This window comes from Oncorhynchus kisutch, linkage group LG19, assembly GCF_002021735.2.
Source record: "Oncorhynchus kisutch isolate 150728-3 linkage group LG19, Okis_V2, whole genome shotgun sequence".
Taxonomy (NCBI): domain Eukaryota; kingdom Metazoa; phylum Chordata; class Actinopteri; order Salmoniformes; family Salmonidae; genus Oncorhynchus; species Oncorhynchus kisutch.
In genome coordinates this window covers 26,864,962-26,891,382 of record NC_034192.2, presented here as the reverse complement: position 1 = coordinate 26,891,382, position 26,421 = coordinate 26,864,962, and the positions used below count along the sequence as shown (strand labels likewise).

The 26,421-nt window shown below is 42.8% G+C and overlaps 1 protein-coding gene across 1 annotated transcript in view; it reads right to left on the bottom strand.

Annotated features, from left to right (window-relative positions):
* The window catches only part of LOC109910096 (AF4/FMR2 family member 2-like), a 171,903-nt gene extending 148,336 nt beyond the window's left edge, over nucleotides 1-23,567 (bottom strand). Inside the window, exon 1 of the mRNA XM_031798063.1 lies at nucleotides 23,334-23,567. Coding sequence (XP_031653923.1) covers nucleotides 23,334-23,386 — 53 coding nt within the window. The 5' untranslated portion in view covers nucleotides 23,387-23,567. The remainder of the gene's footprint in view (nucleotides 1-23,333) is intronic.
* Between the last annotated feature and the right edge of the window lie 2,854 nt (nucleotides 23,568-26,421).

Genomic DNA, 26,421 nt, shown 5'->3' with positions numbered 1-26,421 from the left:
GAGACAGGGCACAATAATTCCCCGTTACAGCCGTTATTTTTCATTGCCTCATTTTGATAGTTTTGAATGCTATCCAATTTATTAACTTAGAGCCTTCTCAAATAAAAACACAGATTGGCAATTATTCTCAGAAAAGGCTTGACTGTATTGTTTTATTGGCATTATTAGTGCACGCCTCGTTGGCAGCCAAAACTCTTCTTTCCCCCCTTTGTTTTCCTCTCTCTTTTCATGACCTTATTAAGTTGCGTGGCTTTCCGTTAGTTGGGTCGGGCAATGGAGAGGTACTAATAGCACTCAGCTGGCTGACCTGGCACCACACACTGTGTGGAGAGAGATGTCGGAAACAGGAGAAGATGTTGGAAGGAAGGTGAGGGTAATAGCCACCACATGGGGTAAGTAAGGGGAGCTGCTGGGGAGGAAAGTGTGTGTCACTGGTGGGTGTCTGAGACCCGGTCGGGGCCGACGTCAAAGCCAAGCAAACAAACACTCACTGGAGGAACATTGGATTCTTTACACTCCTGGCAGAGGGAAGCGGGTCCCAGAGCGGTGCACGAAACATAACGCACTCCAAGCGTGTGAGTTTTTTAAACAGCAGATCATTCACAGGGGATGAGGGGGTTTATTACACTTTAATAAATGTTTACAGTGTATTACACTTTTGTACATCATCCACTTGGTTACTAATGCTCACTTGGAATCTGAGTGGCTGTGCGTCATCTAAATAGTTTGCGGCTACAGAGCAGGGAAATCCTCCTGATAATTATCATCACAGAAACGCTTTATAGTGAAAAAAAGGAAACATATTTTAGAAATGTTATATTCTTTGTAATCTGAATGTATTTCCATGAAACTACACCAGTAATGAAGATTTGGTTAATTTGTCTTTAATAATCATCAAAATGATTAGGCTACTTATGAAAATGACATATTTATTATTATGGATAACCATTCATTTAAATATTATCTTTAAACTCCCAATCTGGCATATGAATGTTAGTATGAGGACCATTTTTAAGATTGACAAACATTTCTTAAATTGAATACAGTCGGAGCTGTAGGTTATAGTGCAATAGGTCTATGTTTTTCATAAGGCTGATTTCTAAGAAGAAATTCCTCCTATATCAGTGACTGTCAAGGGAGGGACTATCAACTCCCAACATATAGGACGTATCCAATAAACAAGGCCGCCCAGAATCGGGTGATTTAGGTTCCTTGGACCGCTAAAACCACAATCTCACACCCAAACACAGACAGGCAGAGGGCTTCAAACAAAAGTGCTCATGACGTTGGAGTCTGCATCACAATTGGGTGGCTCGAATTGGTGGTGACCCATACTCAGTCACACACACACGCACGCACACACGTGCATGCACGCACACACACGCAAACACACACACACACACACGAACAACACCCACACACACGGCCGCTGATCCCTGATAACAAAGAATAATAACGGACAGCCACTTTATCAAGGGGAAGAAAGAAGACAAAAAAGGAGATTAGAATTATGGGTGATCCCCCTCCACCTTCCTCTGCACAGGGCCAGATAAATCCCACACAAAGCAGCCGGGGGCCTGGGGGCCAGGGCAGGAGTCTGGTTGGACCTGCCTGTGTTACTCCCCTCTGCAGGACACCACCAAGAGAAAGCACTCACAAATTAATCAACAATTACCTCTGGGAAGGAAGGGTTCAAATCCACGGCCTGCAGGCTCTAGCCATTTGGTTATTTGAAACTCCCTCATTCTCGTTATACAGCAGTGTGCCATATCAAATTATATTATATTTGCTAATATCTGTAAGGCATAATCCATGTGTTTCACTCTGTCTCTGTAATGTATCTGTAATATCCACAACAAATGCCCTGATTAAAATGTGGGTTATATTTGGGTGGTGTCATTAAACCAAATCTATTACATCTGTAATTAGTCCCATTTTAATGTATGCCAATGTACATCAAAACAATGACTATTTAAGTAGCCTACTGTTGAAATAAATCATTACAGTTGTCAAATGGATAGCTTCCTGCCATTTCATCTGCAGTGTTTATGAACACACTACCCTCTGACCACAGAGCATCCAGGATTACACAGGGGTTAATACAAGGATTTATGGAAAATCTAGAGCCCTCAGGGGGGGGTCCAGAATGTTGCCCTGTCTAAGAACATTAAATAATAATACAAGAAGTGTCACTAAAGCAAACAGATTTTGGCCAGAAATCAAAACAAGCAGATCTTCAACAGTCCGTGACATTTTCACAAATGTTGTGAAGAACACAGCACCAAGGACAACATGGCAATAACCACGGACCGGATAACCATTTTCATAATTGGATCACTCGTTTTCATCCCAAATTTGATCTGTGGTCAGCAAATATCAAATATGAATGAATGAAATAAATCAAATACTCTGCTGCCCTATGCAACCATTTATAGTATGGCAACCTCCACCTTTTTCAACTTTTTTTCCTGTCCAAACAAGCGTGAAAACAGATCCAGCCATTTTGGAAGATGGTTATTTCAATTAGCATATGAGAATAAGCAGGAATTGTAACCATTTGCCTCACCATGAAAAATAAAAAAGATAATACAATTTTGGAGCCTGGGCTGCATTAACTCTTCCATGGTTTCCATGGAAACCCACTCCTGGACCAGACAGTGTGATGAGGAGGAGAGGCCCCCAAGGACACACACACACACGCTGGAGCTGCTGCTGCCGAAGCCTCGCACACTTGCACACACAAAGCCAGGGCCAATTACCCTGCTCCCTGCAAACCAAGGGTTAAGGCCGTCATGCCTGGACCAGAATGCAGATGAGCTTTCATCACGCTTCCTAGAGATGAGGCCAAATACACAACCAATCAGCAACAATACTCCTAAAAAAAATCCCGGAGATGTCAAAATAGTGAAGGCCGGAGAGGAGAGAGGGGACGGCATGTCATTACATGGCTGGTCTGGAGCCTTTAATCCCAGTCTAAAGTGGAAATGTTTGAAGACATCAGAGTGTGGTGTGAATTAACTCCTCTCCTCTGCTCTCCAACCTCATATTGGCCCTTATTACAAGACATTACTGCACTCACAGGCTCGCTAGCCAGTCTTTTAGCACTAGGGAAAACTCTACTGGTAATAACGGTAGAATAAACAATAGGAAATGTGAAAAGAATTTGAGATGAAAAGAAAACAAGCTCTTGATGGTTGACTTTCCCGTCAGAACCTTTTAATAAAGAACGGCTCATAAAAGAAACAGACAAATTGTAAAAAAGAAATATATATTTCTATGATTGCAGACAAAAAAAAAATCCCTATTGGCTTTGAGTCGCAAAATCTCTCACGGTTTTGAAGAGGAAATCATTCTTAATTACCAAGCCCGAGAGAGAGTCTCTTGAACAAAACCTTTTTCACTTGATCACCAGAACAGAATATAATGTTATCTTTCATATAAAAAAACATAAACATGATATGAAAATAATTACAGCATGAAAAGTTAAAACTTACATACCAAACCACGAAACCACTCTCCAACAGACACAATTATTATCTTTGATCTAATCATAATTACATACACAAATAAAGTCTATCAATAAACCACAAAAGAAAGAGTTATTATTTGCCCGACGTAGTGGATTGACCTGCTTTTTTCCTAATGTGTCCAGAGAATAACAACAACATCAAAGAGGTTGCTGGCACAGATAGGAAATGAGAATGAAAATAGAGATTTCATCAACACCGTGGTGGATAAGGAGCGCTATCTCCCTGTGTGCTTTCTCTTTGTTCGACTGGAGTTGTGCAGCTAGAGGACAAGGGAGGGTCTGTAGCGACTATGTACCGGGTCACCTGTAAATCTGGCAGCCCGTGGTTTTAAAACGTGTCGTATTCTGTGATGATGGCTAACTCCTGCACTCTAAAGGCGATGCCACTGGACCCCAGCAGCTGAGTGTCATTTCAGATCCATCAGAGGAGAGACATTAACACAGAGCTGGCTGAGTCATCAAGGTGACTCTTTGTCTCTGGGCCCATTAAAAGACTTGGACAGGGGCCAAAGAACAAGAGGCGATGACCAGACCCACCCGGCCAGGAGCCTCCGGCTGTGTGTTTCTGTGTGTGTCATCGAACACACACGCACGCATGTGTGCACACACAAACACACGCACAACACACACCTGAACAAGCGCAAACATGTACTGGCCGGGTTGCGTTTTCTCCCCCCTATCTCTGTTTATCTCTCTGATGCTTGTTGATGCGATGTGCTGCACACTATTTATAGCTAGCAGGCCAACAGTCTTAACATTGTATTGAGCAGCTGCATATCTGCCAGGAGACGAATTAGATCAGGCAGTGGGAAAGCTCGGGCAGCCAGGCAGGGAAGCAGGGAGGCTAACAGAGCCAGCCCAGGCAGCACCACAGCTGCCCAGCCACCTGGATGGCAGGCCCCTCGTACAGACCCGGGTCATGGGCAGTGCAGCCTCACCGAGATCATGTGGTGTGACGCAGAAGATCCAGAGCCAGGCGCTGAGGTGACACTATAGTCCTGACCTTCCTCTGCTTTGCTCGGCTCTGGCAACGAGGGGGAAGAGAAGCTCTTCCCTGGAGGAATAGGCAGAGACAGGCTGGAGATAACAACAGCAGCACAATGCAAAAATGTACAAATGAGGGTGGACACATCTCTCTGAGCTGAGCTGATCTTCCTCTGCGATAGTGCTGCTACAGAGTTGAACACTCCCCTCCCTGGCTACAAATGGAAATGGCACAATTAAAGTACTGATTAAGTTAATGATGCTTACTATGCTTACACGTTGTTTGAGGAAGCTAATTAACTAAACCACCTTGAAGTGGAAACTGAAGTGAAACTCACAGACAGTCCGGACTTAAAACGACCGTAGGAGGAATAAGGATTTTATTACATTTTAGTTTCAGAGGTAGATAGAGCTGGATGATGAAAAGAGGGATATGTTTCTGTCCCATTTGTCATCCTAGTCACTGCCAGGGAATGGCACATAATCATCCCAAACCTCATTCATCCACCCATTTAGCCCAAAAATATAATATGAATATTGTTTTAGTGTGGTGTCTTGGCATGCATGTCCTGGGTAGCATGGATGGAAGACTCTTGTGTTCTTTCTTTGAAATCACACAATCTCCTTGGCGACACATAGCCCTACTCGTAATCTGTTTGAAGATTAGCTTTCACAGATTAATACACCACACTGTGAGTGACAAAGGTTGTCCCTGGTTAAACTGAGCTCTGTGATGCAGCCTCCTTCACCTCTCCTTCCTTACTCAGTATCCATGATGCTGCCTTCTGCTTTTGAAGACTCCTTTTGAAAGCAGGCGCCTGTTTCCATAAAGTCCTGCCGAGCAGGACAGTCCTTTGAATGACACTAGAAACGTCACTTGCCTCTCTCTTCCTACCACAAAAGCATACATTTTTAGAAATGCATTGGTTGTTCCTCTTTATTATTTTCCCTGCTGTACATTACATCCGCATGCTAAAAAGCAAATGAGCTTAAGTGCATTCACAAGGAAACAAAGACATGAAACTAGAGGGACTTGTCAAATGTCTGAGGAGGCTGATTCATTTGATGAGGAGGAGTCATTGGCATGGTAAAGATGAGACGATTCAGAATTTTGCTCTGTTGTTGATGTTTTCACTTTGTTTCACACACTGAACATCAATAATTACTGTATCAGCATGTAGATAGGATCTTGGACGGAAGCCAAGCGAAAGAGATTGTGGGCTTATATACTAGATGGACTTAATCTCAGTGCCTGAATTTATTTTGTGTGTGGCGTTGGCGTAATCTGGTGATTTCAGAGCAGTGATGGCCATAAACCCATGATGAACACTGATAATAAACAGCCTAAGCTTGTTTTTACTATCCCATCTCTCTCTCTCGCAGGACAGGCAAAGACAAAGGAATCTGCCCTGTGAGAGGAGTCACAGATGAAACATTAAAACGAAACAACAGGGGGGAACTCCACAGGGACAGCTCTGTCAAATTCAATCATCCTCCACCCAACTGAACTGCTGCTCTGATAATCACGTTTAAGGATGCTTAGGGGTCCCCTTTCTAATTCAAGCCAACATGCTGAGGAGAAAATCTGTGGTTCATCAGGAGCAATATCCTCCCCGACTATAAACCTGCTCTTCTGCCTCAGCCCTCAGCCACAAGCCCGCCAGCACTCAGCAGTCAACATACACAGTAACAAAATACAAGGCTATCGTTGGAAGAGGAGGAGAGGCGATCACCTCCATATAGATAAAAACAGGTCCATCTGTTGCTCTTCCACCACGCCTCTTCTTCTCTCAAGATGAAACGAGTATATTCATTCTCTTTTACATGCTCTGGGTTTTAGATGAGGCTCCGTCCTGCTGTGCTAAAAGCCACTAAATCACATAACGACTGGGAAGAATGAGAGCACATGTCGTATATATATTGGAGGAAAATCTTTAAAGAGGGACTGAAAGCACTGATTCCGCATGTGTTTCTCTGTTCTACATTAAGAAAAACAAGATTTCATTCTCTGGGGTGTGGTTCGATGTGGCAGTTACTTACGATTGTCCCCGATGAGACACCATAAGAACAAAGCCAGTATCACTTCCTCAAAATAGTCCGAATGAATCTAAGACTCAAGGAATCTGTGATTAATTTAGATGTTTTTTCTGAGGAGGTTTTACATCTAGCAAAGGTGTTTGGTGCAGTATTTCTCAAGTAAAAAAATGCGTGGCGTGTGACCGCTGGGCAGTCTGTATCTCTGTCTGTGTGTTCTGTGGTAGGACTGGACAGAGTGCAATCAGCGCAGCTGTGTAAGTGGGCTAGTGAGCATTGTCGAAATCAAATCCCAACCCTCAAGTCATAACAAACTCACTTACAAAACTCAGTTTTGGATGAGACTGACTTTATGACCAAAATTATCCTATTTATATTTTGTTGTCAATTTGAACACTAGAATAAATGTTTCTGACTAATATCGATGCCACCAAGGCTGATCAAAACCGGAGAAGTTGTTTATTGTCTTCAATAAACATCAAATAAAGCTTCAGACTTACTAGCAATAATATTTCATTGTCCGGCTTACGTGGGAAAAACTGAGCAGAGAGAAAGCGATGGAAATGTGATCTTTATTTCCACCTCATCCAAAGCGTTTGATATTGTAACGATATTCGTAGGTGGAAGAAGGTGAAGAGGACTCAGGTGCAGCGTGGTACGTGTTCATGGTAAATTTAATAAAGAAACTGAACACTAGAACAAAAAAACAACAACGTGGAACAAACGAAACAGTTCTGTCTGATGTAGACACACAAAGACAGAAAACAACTACCCACACCCATAGTGGGAAAACAGGCTACCTAAGTATGGTTCTCAATCAGAGACAACGATAACCAGCTGCCTGATTGGGAACCATACCAGGCCTAAACATAGAAACACAACACCAAGACATACAAACATAGAATACCCACCCACATATCACACCCTGACCAAACTAAAAATAGAAACATACAAAGCAATCTACGATCAGGGCGTGACAGATATTCCCTCCTTGGCTGCATGTACTTTGCGTTATTTACAGACATTAATGGACATTTAAGGTTATGATAATATCCTTTGACAGGGGTAAACAAACCCATCTACACCCTCTATAGCCTCTATAATATCCTGATCTGACAACAGCATGACTCTTAATGATGGTGAGCACTAAACAAAGCGGAGGGCCTGATTATATGTAGCATCACACAGGCAGCCAGACAGCACTCTCTTTCCTCTTCATCTCAACTCTTCACATGCGATGGCTTACTTATTAAAGCTCTCACTGTGTGTTAAATGTCTGGACCGGGGAGTGACGAGATCCCCACTGCTTCTAACAGCTCCAGTCACACACACTCACAGACTCACACTGGGAGACAAAGAGAAGAGGAGGAGGAGGGAAACAACACGGATGACGAGTGCAATGAAGACATCTTCCCTTCTCTTGTGACAGGGACAAGCCCCCCTCAAAGTCACACCAATCAGTATCATCAATACTGCATCAATCATGGAAAATACATTTTAAGGCAAAATGGTAAAACCTGGTTGGTGCCAGGTTTTAGGCTAGTGCCACTGCCAACAATAAGCTATCAAACCACACAAACAATTTATGGAAGACATTTAACTGGTGAAAATAATGTTTATGTACTATTTTATCAGTGCAGTGTCAATGCTGTTTTATCCACCCTGAGACGAAGCAGAAGAGACAGAGCAGAGTGTCAGGCAGACAGGGTCTCCTCTCCTCTTTCTCTCATTCCCATGCATGTCGGATGAGCATGCTCCAGAGACTGGCCACTCTCTCTCCTCACACACTGTCTCTGTGTTTGGCCTCACAAAGAGCCCCAGTCTCACCCCGCAGTGCTCCACAGCCCTCCGCTCTCTCCGCTCACTGAGAGAGAACGTAATCAAGCACTCCACAAACACCCCCGCAGCAGAAGGTGTATCATTTTTGCAGGCCATTTAGCACTAACAACAAGCCCCTCTTATATATGTCGCCATGACAAATGGAGCAGAGACGAGGGGAAAAAGGAACCAACACCTTGCACCTCTTAACACCAGTCTGGTTGAGCCATGTTAGCTTCTCTCTATTGCCCACTACAGTCAACAACATCTCTCAAACAAATTAGACACCACCCACATCCACGCCAGGCAAACACATTACACACACCAACCACTCATGCATGACATGCTCTGACACCATCAGATAAGAGGGGCAGTGATCTGGGTGCGTGGAAAGCTCCTCCACCTCTCAGAAAGGTCACGGAAGCCGCGGTGGTCAGACATGGTGGTGCGTTGTGGGTTTTTCCGCTCGATGGATTGCGCCCGCTGTCTCCCTCAAGTCCCCTCTCAACTGGGGTCAGTGGCTCCATTCAAGCGTCTGACCTTCCAATCGCTGTCTGTCAGAGACCACTGGATCCATCTCCCTGCTCCCCATTCAATACTAATTACATTTCTACACACTGCATATGTCTACATTCATCCTGTACAAATACCCAGAGCGTACATGCATAGTTGGAGTCCATTGATTTTCTAATAAAATCAACATTATCAAAATAATAAAATTGCCTTTTAGTCTCCTCGGCCATTTCAGGCCGGCACAGCGGCGACCGATAGCTTGATGCCAAGCGGTTGGAGAAGCAGTGCATAATTTAGCAAAGCGGCTCCTTTGGTCGATTTGCCTCTGTGTGTACATCGTTGTTATTCTCCTCTGTAAGTCTGTAAGCATGAATATACTGAGGTAATACAGATACTTTACAAAAGACTGTTGTTGCCTCTGAACCAGATGAGCTTCAAAGCCTAGATTGCGGTCCTTTATTGAGGAACAGAAAAGGTATTGAAATGTTGCAACTAGAGCTACAGTATGTGGCTTGGTCTGCTAAATGGCCTTCCTCTGGGATAGGGCAGACACAGAAAAAGTATTGACATTTTTGAAAAGGAACTACTGTATGTGACTGGCTCTCTTGTTGAAGAAAGTAAGCAATCATTTAATTTGGCTCAGAACTTGGAGGTGACTGAGAACTCAAGGTAGCATGTGAAATTCATAGGAACACATGACATTGAAAGCTGAGAGTCTATTTTTTTTATTAATCCATATATATATATATTAATATATTAATATTAATATATATATATATATTTCCCACCATATTGCATCCTAAAATTAGGAAAAAGCAAAGGCTTTAGTTTCTGGTCAAACAGATGGAAAAGTGATCTTAGAAAACGTTGACCAGAAAAAGTCTTAAAAGCTATTAGAAATACATGAAGACAAAACAATAATGTTGAAGACCATTGCCAAATAATATCAACATGTTTATTTAATTTTGCAGAATTATTGCCTAGTGTCTTGTCATTCTGTTCCCCCTACATATCTTTAATATATTTTCTCATTTCATAAGTAAGGAGGATAATAAAAGTTAGTCATACGTTAGTTATAGTGTTTTTAATGATAACAATTTAGTTTATTTCTCTCTCTCTCACTCTCTCTCTCCATGTCACACCCTGATCTGTTTCACCTGTCCTTGTGCTTGTCTCCACCCCCCTCCAGGAGTCGACCATCTTCCTCATTATCCCCAGTGTATTTTATTTATACCCGTGTTCTCTGTTTGTCTGTTGTCAGTTCGTATTGTTTTGTCAAGCCTACCAGTGATTTTTGCCATGCTGCTTTCTGTCTCTAGCTTTCCCGGTTTTTGACCATTCTGCCTGCCCTGAACCTGAGCCTGCCTGTCGTTCTGCACCTTTCGGATTCTGCACTGACATTTGCCTGCCCTTGACCTGTCGTTTGCCTGCCCCCCTGTTTTTGCAAACAACTTTTGTTACTTCGAAACTGTCCGCATCTGGGTCTTCTCCTGAGCCTTGACACTCCAGTTAATGTCACCTTTCCCAGCCCTTACTATCACCTACCCATGAGCCCTCTCTATCCATTTACTGTAACCAGCGTACTCAACCACTGAGCACCAAAACTTCCGTGGACGTGAAATTTGGTCAGTCTAAATATAAACCAATCATATACGTCTATGTTTCACAAGTTTGGACAGACAGCACATTACAGTATAGTACAGTAAAAAAAAAGTTGAGTATACTATAGGTCAGTACAGTACTTATTCTGTACAGTGGAGCACACTACAGTATAATGCACTGTATTATACTGAATTGAATTGAACTACTCTAAAATGTTCAGTAGAAATTGTTGAGTAGTCCTTGTGCATAAAATTGTATGGTTTGTTTAACTTTGCAATCAATGTTTTTTGTTTGACATACGTTTTAAGGTGAAAAATCACAGTCTCAGCATCATTCTGTTCAAATGGAATTGCACTATTGCACATGCTATAGAGTCAAAAATGCAATATTTTGATAAAATAATGAATCCATTCATAAATTGTTCATAGGTTAAACTGCCTCCCAAACTGGTCTCTCTTACATGTTACGGCAACAATGTGGGGCTGGAGGGGAGGCCAGTGGAGGGGTGTCAGAGAGAGGTGAGCTATGTTAGACATAAGTGTGTGTTGATGTATTGTATGGAGGGAGGGGTGTGTGCGTGCGTGTGAGTTAATACTAGCAAGGGAGCCAGTGCTAGCCCCCCTGGCTGCCAGAGGTGCAGCGGTGTGAGACCGCAGGCTGCCATGGCCGTGCACACGCCTGCCAGCCCCCTGTTATCTGCAGCCACAGAGCCACCAGAGCCACCAGGACGCGACCTGGAACTACGCCACAGAGGGGACTGGGAAGAGACTCGCTCCCAGGAACCTGGATGAGGGGGAGCTGTGACACACACCGGCCCAAAACACACAGACCTAACCAATCATATCATATCACTTTACTAAGCTTCTAAACACAGTTTCCACCAAACAGCATACACATACTGCCAATGGCATAGATAGTAAGTGACATCATGGAATAAGGAGAATTATAATGATGGGAATATGATAATAATGTTTATCCCACAATATCATTAAATAATCTGTTTTGCTAAATGTATGATTTAAAAAATAATCTCTCTTGTTGTAACCAATTAAGATGCTGGTGATTAGCTACAGCTCAGCCAGCCAATGAATACCTAATGACTTGAGACAAGTCTAATGTTTCTGCTATCACAGCCTGGGATCAGTAACAATATGGAATTGATGTGTTCAACTACACTAACCGCCATCCTACTGAAGTTAATTCAATATAAGAAATCACACTTGACCAGGGCACCCAGAGAGTCATAATCCATAAACGATGCCGTTATTGCCAAAACCACTCTGCTGCGGCCCCAGTTAACTGGTTGTCTGTCTGTTTTTTAGGGGAGGCAGCAGAGAGGCAGGCCATTCTTTTGTTCTAATTGATTTCCCGGTTACTGGATTCTTAGTCAGGATCAGCAGAAGCCGGCTGTGTCTAATATGACCGTAATGAAACTGAACAATGTTAATTGGGAGCACAAACCTGCTCTCGGCCAATCAATGAACACAGAGAGGCTGGGTCATTGTCCCAACACACTCGCTGCTTCCTGTGTGCCATGGACACTTCCTGTAAAGATTTCTCATGCTGCCAGACCAGAAATGCCTGACTCCTCTGCTTTTCATTGACCCAGTCAATGCTTTTCTCTGTTTCTCTTTTCTCTGCATTCGTGAAAGTGGTTTCTCTGTATCAAGCCAACTGAGGGCAAATGTGGTGTCAAACAAAGTGTGCTATCGCTAATGTTAGTGTACGTTTGGAGCATGTTGACTTGATCTATTCTAGACAGGTCATACAGCGAAAGGAGAATTTATACACTATATATACAAAAGTATGTGGACACTCCTTCAAATTGGTGGATTTGGATATTTCAGCGACACCCGTTGGTGACCGCATTGGTGACAGCACACACCCATGCAATCTCCATAGACAAACATTGGCAGAAGAATGACCTTACTGAAGAGCTCAGTGACTTTCAATGTAGCACCATCATAGGATCCCACCTTTCCAACAAGTCAGTTCATCAAATTTCTGCCCTGCTAGAGCTGCCCCGGTCAACTGTAAGTGCTGTTATTGTGAAGTGGAAACGTCTAGGAGCAACAACGGCTCAGCCGCGAAGTGGTAGGCCACACAAGCTCACAGAACGGGACTGCTGAAGTGCATAGCAAGTAAAAATCGTCTGTCCTCAGTTGCAACACTCACTATCAATTTCCAAACTGCCTCTGGAAGCAACGTCAGCACAAGAACTGTTCGTTGGGAGCTTTATGTAATGGGTTTCCATGGCCGAGCAGTTGAACACAAGTCTAAGATCACCATGATCACCAAGAAAAACATGACTGGCCTGCACAGAGCCCTGACCTCAGCACCATCGAACACCTTTGGGATTAATTGGAACACTGACTGCGAGACAGGCCTAATTGCCCAACATCAATGCCCGACCTCACTAATGCTGTTGTGGCTGAATAGAAGCAAGTCCCTGCAGCAATGTTACAATGGAAAGTCTTAACCAGAAGAGTGGAGGCTGTTATAGTAGCAAAGGGGGGACAAACTCCATATTAATGCCCATGATTTTGGAATGAGATGTTCGACAAGCCGGTGTCCACATACTTTTGGCAATGTAATGTATGTGGTCATATGGCGTTTGTCCCGCTTCCGTCGGGACTTCCTAGCGTTATGTGGGGCCACCATTGTCTCCTAGCAGTGTTTTGATAGTGAGCATCCAAACAGCTGTGGGAAGCAGCAGCAGACGTAAGACATCACAACTGCTTCACCCACAAAGCCTCCCAAGAAACCATTCCCCTGTCAACTCCCCAGACGTCCACTGGAGAGAAGCTTTTCCTCTTTAATTAAAATCATTTGTAATTAGTCACAGTCCGTCAGCAAACAAGAGCGACAGAGAGCTGCAGGCATTCCAGGGTGTGTATAATCTGGGAGCCAAAGCCTACACAATACCAGGAACAGCCAGAAGAACACATCCCACTCTCCATCCCCAGCAAGAAAAAAAAGAGAGTTTAGAAAACTTCAAATCAATTCAGGGTTAGCAGTGGGATCTTCTTGCTTTTGTGTCAGGAAAACAGACTTCTGTCTCTTTAGGCACATGACAAACGGGATTTGGAGGTAATAAGATTCATGAATTGTGTAGGCCATTTGCTTTTTTTTTTAAGGTCTCTCTCAGAGAGAAGGAGAAAGAGAGACAGAGTTCATTCTGGAGCCAGTGTGTGAGGATGGTAATTCTAAGATACAATATTATGAACACTGCCAGTCTTTTTTGTACCTAACTGCTTTTGATAGCAAATGAATTAATGAAGCTTTAAATGACAGCAGGAGTGGATCAGTGTGACAGTGACAGAGAGACAGCGTAAGAAAAAGAGAGAGGGAGGTAGCACATATGAGGAGAAGAGAAGGAAGAAAAGGGAGGGAGAGAGAGAGAGATAAAGGTAAAAAGAGAAACAGAATGTGGGGGGGGGTTGAGTATGGAGAGACGGTGGCATATTATGGCTTAATGGCTGCAGAATAATGGTAATTTCACTATTCTCTCCAGTGGCTCGGACTGTGCTAATGGCTTCATTAACACTCACACACTCTGGCGGGCAATAGAGGACAATGTCACATCCATCTTTGTCACATCACAATAAAGCTGGTTAAATACAACTTTGCTGTGTGTCCGGCTCGGGAGGAAGACAGAAATTAGAGCAGAGATGAATAGCAAAATATCAATGAGGGTGTGGCCACAGACACGCACTACACACTTCCTCTGGTCTTGTCGACTAGCAGGCCACTCAAGAAAAAAATGTCAAATTGATTTCTAACAGGTATGTTGTTCACACTTAGAGTAATACGTCAATGCCATGAGATCTGTGAAAAGGCATGCTGGGAAAACAGAAACATCCCATAAATCACCAACGCCAGGCCCCCGTGAAGTGGCCATCACTCCTCAATTGATGACGTTTTCCTCCCGGCATTTGCTTGTTGACTTCCCTCCCAGCCCAGCTACCGCTTCCTGGGTCTCTCTCAGTCTTCACAGCCACACAGGCCTTTTAGCTAGAAATCCCTGCGGCACTTTTTCACTAAAAGGTTTGATTTTCCACACAGGGAGAAGGCGGTGAGGAATCCCACTAGGTTCAGATAATGCGAAGAGCTTCAGGGAATTCTACAAGAGCTTCAAGTAAAAGACAAATAATAAAGAAGTACTAATGTGATGCTAAAGTCTGCCTCTTTACTGTGAAAACATTGCTGTGAGCCAGAGGAACAGAATTACAGCGGCGGGGCTGAAATAAAAAAGCTAATATATTTATGCTAAGGTGTTAAGTTGTCAACCTTGACACCACCCTTACGTTCAGACATACTGCACAGAGAAAGGCACCGCTGACTTACTGTTACTAACAGTTAGACAGCAGCGTAAACTAGACCAGCCACTGCTATAGCCCCCCCCCCCCCCCCCCCCCCCCCCCCCCCCCCCCCCCCCCCACAGTATCAAAAGTTCATCTGTCTCCTTCACTGAGGCATGGCTGAAACATTAGCCTTGATGATAACGTTAGTGGTCTGGGAGGTCCACACACACTTCGCGCACACTTCACATGCTGTGTCAACTTGCATGCGTCTGTAACGCTTGAGGGGACAAAAGAGGAGAAGAAGAAAATGCAATGGGAAGCTCAGAAGATTAGGCTATGTGTCGTAAAAGACCAGCATCACCTGCCTCGAGCGTTGCATGTCAATGAAGGCTTTGGCTTATATTCTTCCGTGTTTATTTCGTATTTCGGTTCATGACAACAATGGATGTGTCACAAACACTTCCATTATAAAGAGGCTCGGCTGTGATTCATTGCTGTTTATTTATGCATGAATATGTATTACAAAACCATGGCAGCCTGTGACATTTCTCCACCTTGGAGTGAATGTGTGGCAGCGACGGCTGCTAACTATGCCGACACAAAGGAACACAGCGTTTGAAGTTTGAGAGAAATAACAGACGATTCTATGAATATCTCACGTATTGCACGCGCTATTCCAGGTCTGACAGCTCTGAAGCACCGGGATCTATAATGGCAAAAGCAATAGCTCTATTTTGCTGAATTTATCACAGTGATTAAATTCAAGGGCAATTGGAAATACTTTATGAAAGGGGAAGCTATGTGAAAACTCCACAGTATAGTTGTATTCTCCTCCAGCAACTAACCTTGTAGAATCACCTAAGTCTTCCCAGCATGAGATGTGTTTTCTTTGGGGTTTTTAGTGTGGCGAGGGGTGTTACTAAACTAAACAAACTGCTTGATTTAATTGGGGTTTTACCCAGATCCCCATTCTCTCCACTGTGATATTAGGAAAATAACTCCCAAAAGAGCATAAAAGCTACAGTGACATTATCCAGAGAAAAGTGTTTCATCTGGCAATGAGCTAATAACAGAGGACTAACATGAATGACAAAAGTATTAGAAGTCTACTTTGATAGCTTATGTTTAACGGCATAGTAATATCCATAAAATCTATTGTCCCAAATTGTGTGGGGAAAAAAACGTTATATTTAATTCCCAAGATAATCCAACGAGTAGGCATTTCAAATGTTTTGAAGCAGAATACATTGTGTTAATCTCGTAACAGGCAAATTACTTATTATTACAATTTCAAATACCAATTGAGTGCAATAAGTTATTTCATATTTTACATAATGGCAAAAGCAGAAATGCATTGTGTTATGTAATATGCCATATGGTTTGTATACTCCCCCATTGCATTTGTTTTAAGTGAGTCTCAGTCTCAAACCTCAACCTACTCAGAGTGGCTCCCATCAAAATGTCCCAATCACCAGGTTACTGTATCTCCTCTACAGATAACAGCAGCCTGTTCCTCCCCATGCTATTCCTTTTGTTGCTCACCACACTTAACAACACAGGGACTTTAAAAGAGCAGATAGCTCTCTATTCAAGTCATTTTGGATGTTATTCTTCCCTTGTCTATTTTTTCTGGTAAGGCAGATGTGCATTGTGGAGTGATCTTTATCAGACAGTAAAAGCCACTGGGACTGTCATTTCCCTGGTCTGCACTGCACTGGGCTGCTATGAAGATGACAGTAATGTCACACAGCAGCCTCCCCTGTCACACACACTAGCCTAGTGACAGCAAATAGGTACATCTGCTTTTCTTCTCACTGCTTTTATGTGTGTGCTGAGTGCAATGTACTCTGGCATAATACAACAACAATGCACAGGGGCAGAGGCGTCATAAGGTTATGTGCCCCCTAAGATTTGTCCTGTAAAAAAAAACATAAATAATGTTTAGCTAGCCCAGATAGGTTCCCAATCTCCCATCCTAATAACTAGCTGCCAAGAAGCCATTTCAGGCTATCAATCAAGTTAGAGTAGCTAGCTGTTCTAACTATCTTACCTGGCATTCCTGCTGGCAAGGTTGGTAGAGTTCAGAAAAGCAAGCAATAACTAAATGCACTGAATAAGACTCACATTTCTTTCAATCTTTTACTCAGATTTTAGCAGAGATGCAAAAAAAGCTGTTTCAGGTGTTTGAAAAATTCTAAATTCTCCACCTCCGGACCACCCCCCAGTCATCCTCACGTACCTTTTGCCCCATCAGATTTTTGCGGTGCATGGGGAATATTGAAAATACTGTGTAACACACAATTGCATTACAACACTGAATAAACCATACCTGAACAGAGAATGAATACCATTGGTACTGAATAGTAGCACTGACAAAAGGGAACACAAATTATACACCTTGGTAAAATGGTACACATAATTATAATTAAGACAGTCTGAGCACTAGGTAAATAAAGGATGATTTGAGGGGCCTGGGTAAAAGTGGAAAGCCTGGTGATGTGTCTCCTGCTGCCAAGGTGTTTGGTGTGCAGAGCTTTAGCAGTTCTCACTGCTCCTCTGTCTGTCTCCCCAAACAAACAAGGTGTGATTCATTCACAGGCAGCCAGACACCAGGCTTCCTTTGTGCTCTCTGCCGGAGTGGAGAGGAGGGCCTGCAAATATATTCCACTAGCTACCTCTCCCTTTTTCTACAGTGATGAGGAGGATGGGGGGAGGAAGTTACTTGCATTCAGTATGTGTGAATACTCTACGATCATAAACTGGACTAGCTCATTCATGATTAAATGTAGATTCATAATATTATATTGTACCTTATTTTGTTGCACCTTATAAAAGCAAAGCAGTTGTGTGATGATAAAGCCTAGAGGGAGTTGACATACACTATTAGTAAACCTGTGTTCTATACAGCCCATTACATTGTACAATGTTGGTCAGTCACTTATCCAGCATGTCAATTCCGAGCCTATTCAGAACGGCTTCACAAAGCAAACAGTGAAATAATGTCACAACAAGCTCAGTTCTCTGGCAGAAGAGACAAATACCTTTGCTTATTCCAAATGGCCATGAATAGTATGTTCTCTTGAAAGAATTTGCAATTTCCTTTGGCTTACACTGGACCAATCACAAAAGGTCATCCTAAAACAAACTGATTTACCATGAGAGAGAAAAAGATCTCGACCGTTCCTCGCCTGGCTCCACTGAATCATCTTATTTGTCATACACTGCTTTCAATGGAGGCACTGACCTTTGAAGTTGGAAAGTAAATTGCTCAGTGGCAGTAAGGCATGCTATTAACTTGGAGGTACTCAAGCTATAGCCCGACCAATCAGGTGACGATACAACACGGCAGCCTTGACGAGGACCCGTGCTCAAATTTATTTGCTTGTAGATTTCAATTATTTTCACCGGGCAAATATTTTTTTGCTTGTTTAATTCAATTATCGTTTGAATGGTTATCTCAGAAGTGGGTTTATTCCACCAAGTTAATACAACTTTGGCGGCTGATGAGAGAAAATGTCAGAGCTGTTAGTTTCATTACTGCTTTGCTCTAATGAACCTCTTTAACTTCTCTAACACTTACTGTTCTGAGAACTGTTCAAATGTTCTCCATTTTGGTGGTAGAGGCTTAATAACAACAGAATGAATGAAGGGTAAACTAAATATATGAGAGTCCACGGGGACATCAAAAGCCGATGCAAACAGGGAAAATACAGCACATAATAAAGCAGCATTTCTCCCCAAAGAACAGCTAGTGCATAGAAGGCACTCAAATGTTCACTCAAGTCCTATCAGCTGGAATTCAATAAAACTCTAAAATTCCCAGAGTTGATAGAGCTTTCCCCTAAGCAGGGCTTGATGTAATAAGCTACATAGTCCTTATCCAAGAAGAACACAGTTCATAGAATGTAACATGACGATGAACTAAGTATTACAACATTGTAACAGATTAGAAGGAGGGTAGATTCTCCACAAGTGTACCGAATATTTAAAAACCAGTCTGTCCATTCAAGCGTGCATAGAGTCTTGACTCTTCTTCCCACTTCACATGGTCTCCTCCATATCCACATTCACACCAGCCTTTCCTCTCTGCTCACATGGTGGTGTGAGAACAGTGTCAAGCCTGCTTGGCCAAGCCTGTTTAATTCCCATTTACCTCAATTTTGCCATCACTACAGTCCTTATTAATTAGTGCACTAATTAGTGCAGAGTTATGAACTGTAGCGGGTGCTAGGAGGAGTGCCTGCCAGGAATTCAGGATCTTATATGGATCGGGATAGCTGGTAGTGAAGGACTGGAAGTCGGGGTCATATTTGCCTGAGCCTTAGGGAATGCCCTCTCCTCCCCTCCAACACTGTACTGGGGAACTAGTGGAGGACAGAGGCCTGATAGACTGTGACAGACAGGTGTGATGATAAAGGTAGGCACATGTTTTCTGATTGTACGATGCAGGGGTGCACGTAGAAGGGAGGAAGTGTGTGTGTGTGTGTGTGTGGGAGGGGGGGGGGGGGTCCTGATCCTATAGTTCTGTAGTAGGCGCCATAAGGGTACTCTCAACCGCTGACATCACACTAGACAGGCTACTAGACAGTCAAGGATAATTATTTGTATACAATTCCTCCTCTACTGTTTTGTACTTACAGTATCTTCAATACTTTTCTCTCTCCATCACAGAAATATACACTTTCCAACACCACCACAGGCTATTTACACCCAGCCAAGGACAAAAGAGAAATCCTTTGATTGAGACACATATCAAATACTCCCCCCCCCCTCCCCGGTCTCTCCCCTCTGCCAGCTTCAGTCCAGCTCTTGGCCGAGGCCAGGTGGATATTAGTGAGGTGAGGTCTCCCAGGTCTGACAGGAAGAGCTGCTCCAGATGAACTTGTTAATTGCACACTGGACCGGAGGGCAGAAGGGCCATGATACCCTCACCTTTAGTCTCCAAAGTGCATGATCACTGAGAGGCTCTGCTTTATCATTCCACAGCACTCGCTGCTCATTGGCAGATGGCAGAGCGAGTCCTCGAGGCAGCGGACTCGTCAGGCAGAGCCAGGATGCCAACCACTGCGAGCCTGCACCCGTGTCACGGTGACGGAGCGTAAAGGAGGTGGACGGGCAGAGAGATGCCACCAGGCTGCCTGGCATGGCCGTCTCTTCACGCCGGGCACAAATGAGATTGGCATTGAGAGAGGCTCCTCAGGTGCACTTTATATATGCCCCCCCCCAGCTGTGGTCTGCGCACCAGGGCGGAATGTGGTGGGTCTGCTGGAGACCTTGAGAAAACAAAATCCCCGTGACTAAAACTGCAGAAAAGGGACTGCAAGGCACAGCTTACAAAAATGTGGAGAAATTCTGAAAACAGATTTTGACCAAACTGAATAAATATAAATGTCGAACCGAGACCGGGTTATATACATCCACAGAAAGCCCAGTGTTTCATACAACAACCACTGCTCTATGGGCACTATCTTATATTACAGCAATAAGACACCCATTATGTCCACACATAATAGTCATCATACTGTACACCTCACATCCACTTCTAATGAATGTATTTGCTCAAAGGTCTGATTTACACTACAGTGAGCTGTATTTTTATCTAATAATTATGATGGTCCGTTGAACCATCTTAATAAGTCGTTATACTATTTAATTCAGAAGCGTTTTCTTTATCCATTGATATTGCCGCCATAGCAGTTTAATCCCCCAGACACATCGGTTCAGAATTACAGAGCTCTTGGGCCCCTTTGGTGAGAATATCAGTAGAAGTAGATTTAAGATTTTATTTTTCCTTCCATCCTGGTTCACCAGGCAGGGACCTTGCCAGTATCACTTTACATATCCAATACCCACATAGCCTCAAAGAGACTCTCTTTTTCTATTTTCACCGTCCGGCAACGCTGCAAGGCTTTACACATTTCCAGCCAAATAAAAATGAATTATTTGGACAGCAGTCCCTGCTGAGAAGTACAAGTAAAAGGGAAAATGACTATTTCACGAGAAAAACACTGGAGTCATAGGGTAATCCCTGGGGATCAGTCAAGACATAATGTAGCTCGAAAATTAAAAGAGAAAGTGACAATAAATAGCTAGGCCTTATTTAAAGGGCTGAGTTAGACCCATTCCAAGGTGTGGATGTCCATAAAACAGGCTTTAGCACACATTATTTGGAGGTGTTACTTTAATGACTTCTAATTTGTCCTCACAATGCCAACAGAGTGAAGCATCACAGTGTACAGTACAGTAGTCCAGGCATATATATCCACACACAGGCGTCAATTCCCCGTCTATCTGCTAATTCCCCCTTGAGTGACGAGAAACCATTATGGAAAGAAGGGGAGGACCATGACCTTCATCAAATGAGGTTTAACTGCTATTACTGGTGCTGAGGCCATAATATATGACTGGCTGATTGGAGCGAAGTACAACTACACCACCGGCCCTAGCCCTCCACATATCCCCAGCACCCAGCCTCATCTTTTCTCACTACTGCTGGTGTGGTGTAGTGTTGTGTGGTGGCACTCTCAGCCCGTCACTCCCTCTGTACATCCTGCTCTCTCTCTCGCCCTCTCCCTCTCTCTCTCTGGAGCTCATTTCCCACCTCACTGACTCCTTCTCACCGTGGAACTGACTGAATTTGACTTGATTATACCCAACACTTGCTCTACCTAAACCAGCATGAGAGTAATCAAATTAAAATCAATATCCGTGTTGGGATATTGCCCTTGGCTTAAGAGGTGGACATAATTTAACATCACTATCACACGTTCTAGTTGTGAAGCGGAAAGAAAAAACCTATTTCAGAAGCCAAAGCAGTATAGTAATGGCAGGCATCAATCAATGGAAATAATCTACACTCTGTGAGAGATCATACTTGATGATATGTGCAAGGAAGACATGTGCAGCCTTTTTCTATTTCCTATTTGCTGTAATACAAATATATGTAAACAAACATATCTCATTCATGCCTGTCCTTCAAGCTGAATTACATAATACCAATGTAACCTCCTTCAAATGATTTTAACTCTTGCAGGTAGGCCTAAGGTGTGATCTGGTTATTTAATAGATCATGTTACTGTGGTCACATTGAGCACGCCCAACGTATACCTCCAGATCCCACCAACCATTATAAACCAACTACAGCAGCATGAAAGATTCTCAATCACTCAATCATTTTGTGAAACAGCCTAGGGGATATGACATTGCAAGGAAGGGTATTTTGATGGAAAGTTGTAATTAGCACTTTGTGTACAGCTAAGACGTTCCATTCCAGTCTATCACTCTCAGAGACAGAGGGGAAATGAAGAGACATGATCTGAATCGAATGCATCTGAATGGAAACAACTCAACCAAAGAGGTGTCTCAAAAATCAACTAATGTAATAAGTATCGCAGCATCCAATGAGCAAAGCAGCAATGGAAACAAACGTGATTAGCAAGCCCTGATGGTGTGGGGATTCAACAGTCTAAATGCACAGTAGCACTTCATCAGCTAGAGTAGGCCTAGTACATGAATCTAAGATGAGAAGATAAAACAATTGATGCTGAATGTATGAATTATTCTGTGGTTTTAACTATTGTGTGAGGGAGTGGGGAGAGGAGAACTAAGTGGAGGGATGAATGAATGAATTAATGGATGGAGAAGGTAAAACAACAAAGTCTACTGTCTCACCATGTGCTGGTGCTGCTTCTGACAATGAATAGAACACCCCAATCTTTTGGGAGTCAATGGCATCCAAATGACAGTGTACAAACATTAGTAGCACACACATTTGAAATTAAAACATTATATGGATAGAAATAGTATTATTGCAATAGGTAAAAAAAAATATATAATAATGCACATACTAGACAATGTACATACTGGCATATGAAACTGAAGTGCAATAATATGTTCAGGTAATTACTTCATTGTTTAATCCTAAACCATCCTAAACCACAATCTATTTGATCCATAAAATATATTACAAACTTTACAATAGGCCTACACAAATGCCTAAAATGTGTTTTAGAGTAAATTATCTGACAAAGAATAGCAGGGATATTTACAAACAATAATAAGACAGACAAGGGCATTTGATTCAGTTGTCATGCAATTTATCCACAGCAGCTACATTGGCGACCTCTATAAAGCCCTATGAAACCCATGTTCAGGGTGAAAACTATGCAATTGCGAATCAAATGATCCCGATAAATTTGAAGCTGACATACAGACATACAGTAGTATATGGAGCGCAAAACCAGCAAAGGGCGAACTTCCCCCATTCATGAGGAGGCATTAGGTGCATAGATGTGAGTGCGCACCGAACACTTTCTACCACTACTTGTCCTACAACGCAAAATATGACAATAGAGGTACCGCGCAGACACGAAGAGGACTGTAGAATAATTCATAACAGTCATCTCTCACTTTAATGCGTTCAGAGAAGGAATGCGAGCATTCCAGGAGCCCAACACCAAATTCCCGGGCGCATCGATGTTCAGTTCCCAGCATCGAACAAAGACGTTAAACATAACGGAAATAAAAAATATATATACACTTGTACGTACCACTGTTGCTCCAGTTCCCAGTCCCTAAAGAAGTCAAACTCGAATAGGTCCATGGTTGGTCCCAGTTGTCTGATTCAGGAAGGAACCGGTACCTGCTCAACGTATGCGTCAGTCTACATACATCAATTCTATGTGGATCTGCTAACTGTAACTAGATGTACTGTACTGTACCGTGGTCTCGCTGGCGAACTGGCATACAGTACACACACAGCCAGGAAAACGCGACTGCCTCCCCTGCCTGCCTCGCGTCTCCACAGAGAACAGAAGGCGGAGCTTGACAGGCAGAAGCGGCTACACGGAGCCCGGGTACACCAAATTGAGGTATTCGGTTTATCATTTCCAATTAGCTGAAATTATATTTGCCCCACCCATTTTAGTTGTCAAAGTCAGCTGTCAAAAAAACTTCAGATGTAAAAAAAAAAAAAAAGGAAATAGACCAATGGGGAAAACAAACACGATTTCATACAGGTTACAATAAAGTTATAACCCCTTTGGAAATGATGATCACATTATGCATTATCAAGCAGTGGGTCTGATAATTGTGCATTACCATGCATTAGCATTATTCACAATAGTTGTTGACTGAAGATAATTTTACTACTGACTGATCATAGACTAGGGCAAGTTCAGGAGTTGTGTTTAGTGTCTATGACCCATATTGACTTTGTAAATGGGTGTTGTTGACAACACTGTGACCCATTGGGCCCTACAGCCTCACACAGAGGTGCTATAAATCATGGAGTTTCACAGTAAATGGTGATATGTTCGAGACGTGTGATAGCATTTCATATTTTTATTGAGCCAATTGCTTTCATCAATCTCAGGTAATCATAACAATGAAAATAGGTATGATATAAGTTATTTGGCAGTGCTAGCTGCATAGGCCATGTGGGAAACAGACAGGGGGCATGGCAGTAAGGCAGTGGAGGAAACAGCTCTGTAAATTGATGTATACTGTAGTGAGGAAGCCATGATGGAAACATTAAAAACATCAGCACTATGTGTCTCTAGAAAGACAATGTCCTTCCATTAACACCATATAGAACTGGACGACTGGGTCCTGTAATATGGAGCAGGAGTGTATGCAACATCAAAACAGACACGTCTAGCCTACATCTAGCCTACGTCTAGCCTACTGTTTTGTGATTTGCCTAGCTACCATGCCGTGGCAAAGGTTGGTAAATGCAATGCGTTATTACAATACATCTCTCCTCCTCACATATAGAGCCTGGGAGTCTGTTCTAATTTATGGCATATACCTCCAAGTTGAAATTAATCTCGCTGCCAGAATAGTCAGCAGCCTGGTCTCATAGACTAGATGTAACATAGAAAAGTGAATCAGGGACACTCAAATTAGTATGATATGTTACATTTAGTATGGTTACATAAGACTTGGGGTGGATGGGTGTATAACGCAAATGTTTAGGAACCTTAAGGCTGTGAGTTCAAATCTCATCACGGACAACATTAGCATTTTATCTTATCAACTACTTATTACTTTTAAACGACTTTGCAACTACTTAGCATGTTAGCTAACCCTAACCCTAACCTTAAACCTTTAGCCTAACTCCTAAACTTAACCCTAAACTAACCCCTAACCCCTAGCCTAACATTAGCCAGATAGCTAACGTTTTCCACCTAGCCAGAATTTGTAACATATTGTACATTTCACAAATTTGTAACATATAATATGAATTGTAATTCATAACATATCATATAAAATGGGTGATGGACATCCACAAATTAATACAAACCATACGAACTGTAACATATCATACTAAATGGAGTATCCCAAATGTAATTACAGAATCATATCAAATGCTCTGAGACTAGGTTGCAGCAGTAAAGGGACCTATGTTTTGGTCAAACACACTCTGGGAGTCATCTGTAACCCATATGGCCCAAATTGAAACAGTAGTGTCTGTTTTATTGCCTGTTCTGTGTGGACAGTGGTAAAGCGGAGGAGAGCATAGGAGAGGAAGAGACATGCGGGGCATAATAGTGTTGATTCTTATGCCAGGGTGCTCAGGTGCACAGCACACCATGCTACACATGGGGAATGTTGCCTTTCAGAGAAGCAGACATCTCCTTTATCATCACTTAATGCTTATTTAACTACGCAGCCAATTCACTATAGTACTCGATTTTACCCCCCCAAAAATCGACCAACTTACGGAAGGAAATGCTAAATAATACAAAATATACTAAAGAGCATAGGGAAACATGATATGCACTAATAATCTGTATCTGTGCTATGTTTGTCATGCATTTTTAGGGGTGTCTTTGGTATTTTGTGATGGCAATAGACTAAGCCATGGTGGGAAAGGGCCTGTGAGAGTTTCTGTCTCTTTGGTTGGGTCTTTGTTTGGGGTAGTCTGGGGTAGATGCCAGCACTGCTCTGCGTCATGCTCTGGGTGCCTCCCAGTGCTTCCCAGGCCCCCACACTGCATTTGCGTTGTTGACCCATAAACCGGCTGCAGGGAAACACAGGGCTGCACAGACAGATGGGAGAAAAGGAGAACACCGTTACCAAATCCTTATCTGAACCTTCATGGTGGGAATGCTTTTCTTTCTTACACAACCTGCCTTGTCTCACCACTAATTAACATACACATTGCAGTTTGTAGATTTTAAAGTGCATTCACTGCAATAGAATATATTGTGCATACACAGTGTGTACTGTGCGTACACATTGTGCATACACAATGTAGCTAGATGTCACGTTCTGACCTTAGTTCCTTTATTTTTTCTTTGTTTTAGTATGGTCAGGGCGTGAGTTGGGGTGGGCAGTCTATGTTTTTTTTTCTATGATTTGGGATTTCTGTGTTTGGCCTGGTATGGTTCGCAATCAGAGATAGCTGTCTATCGTTGTCCCTGATTGAGAACCATACGTAGGTAGCCTGTTTTCACCCTTGAGTTGTGGGTGATTATTTTCCGTTTCAGTGTTTGCACCATTCGGGACTGTTTCGGTTTTGATTTTGATTCTCTTGTTCTTTTGTATTTTGTATTCAGTCTCGTTAAATTATATTATGGATACATACCACGCTGCGCATTGGTCCTCTTCTTCCACCACCAATAACGGCCGTTA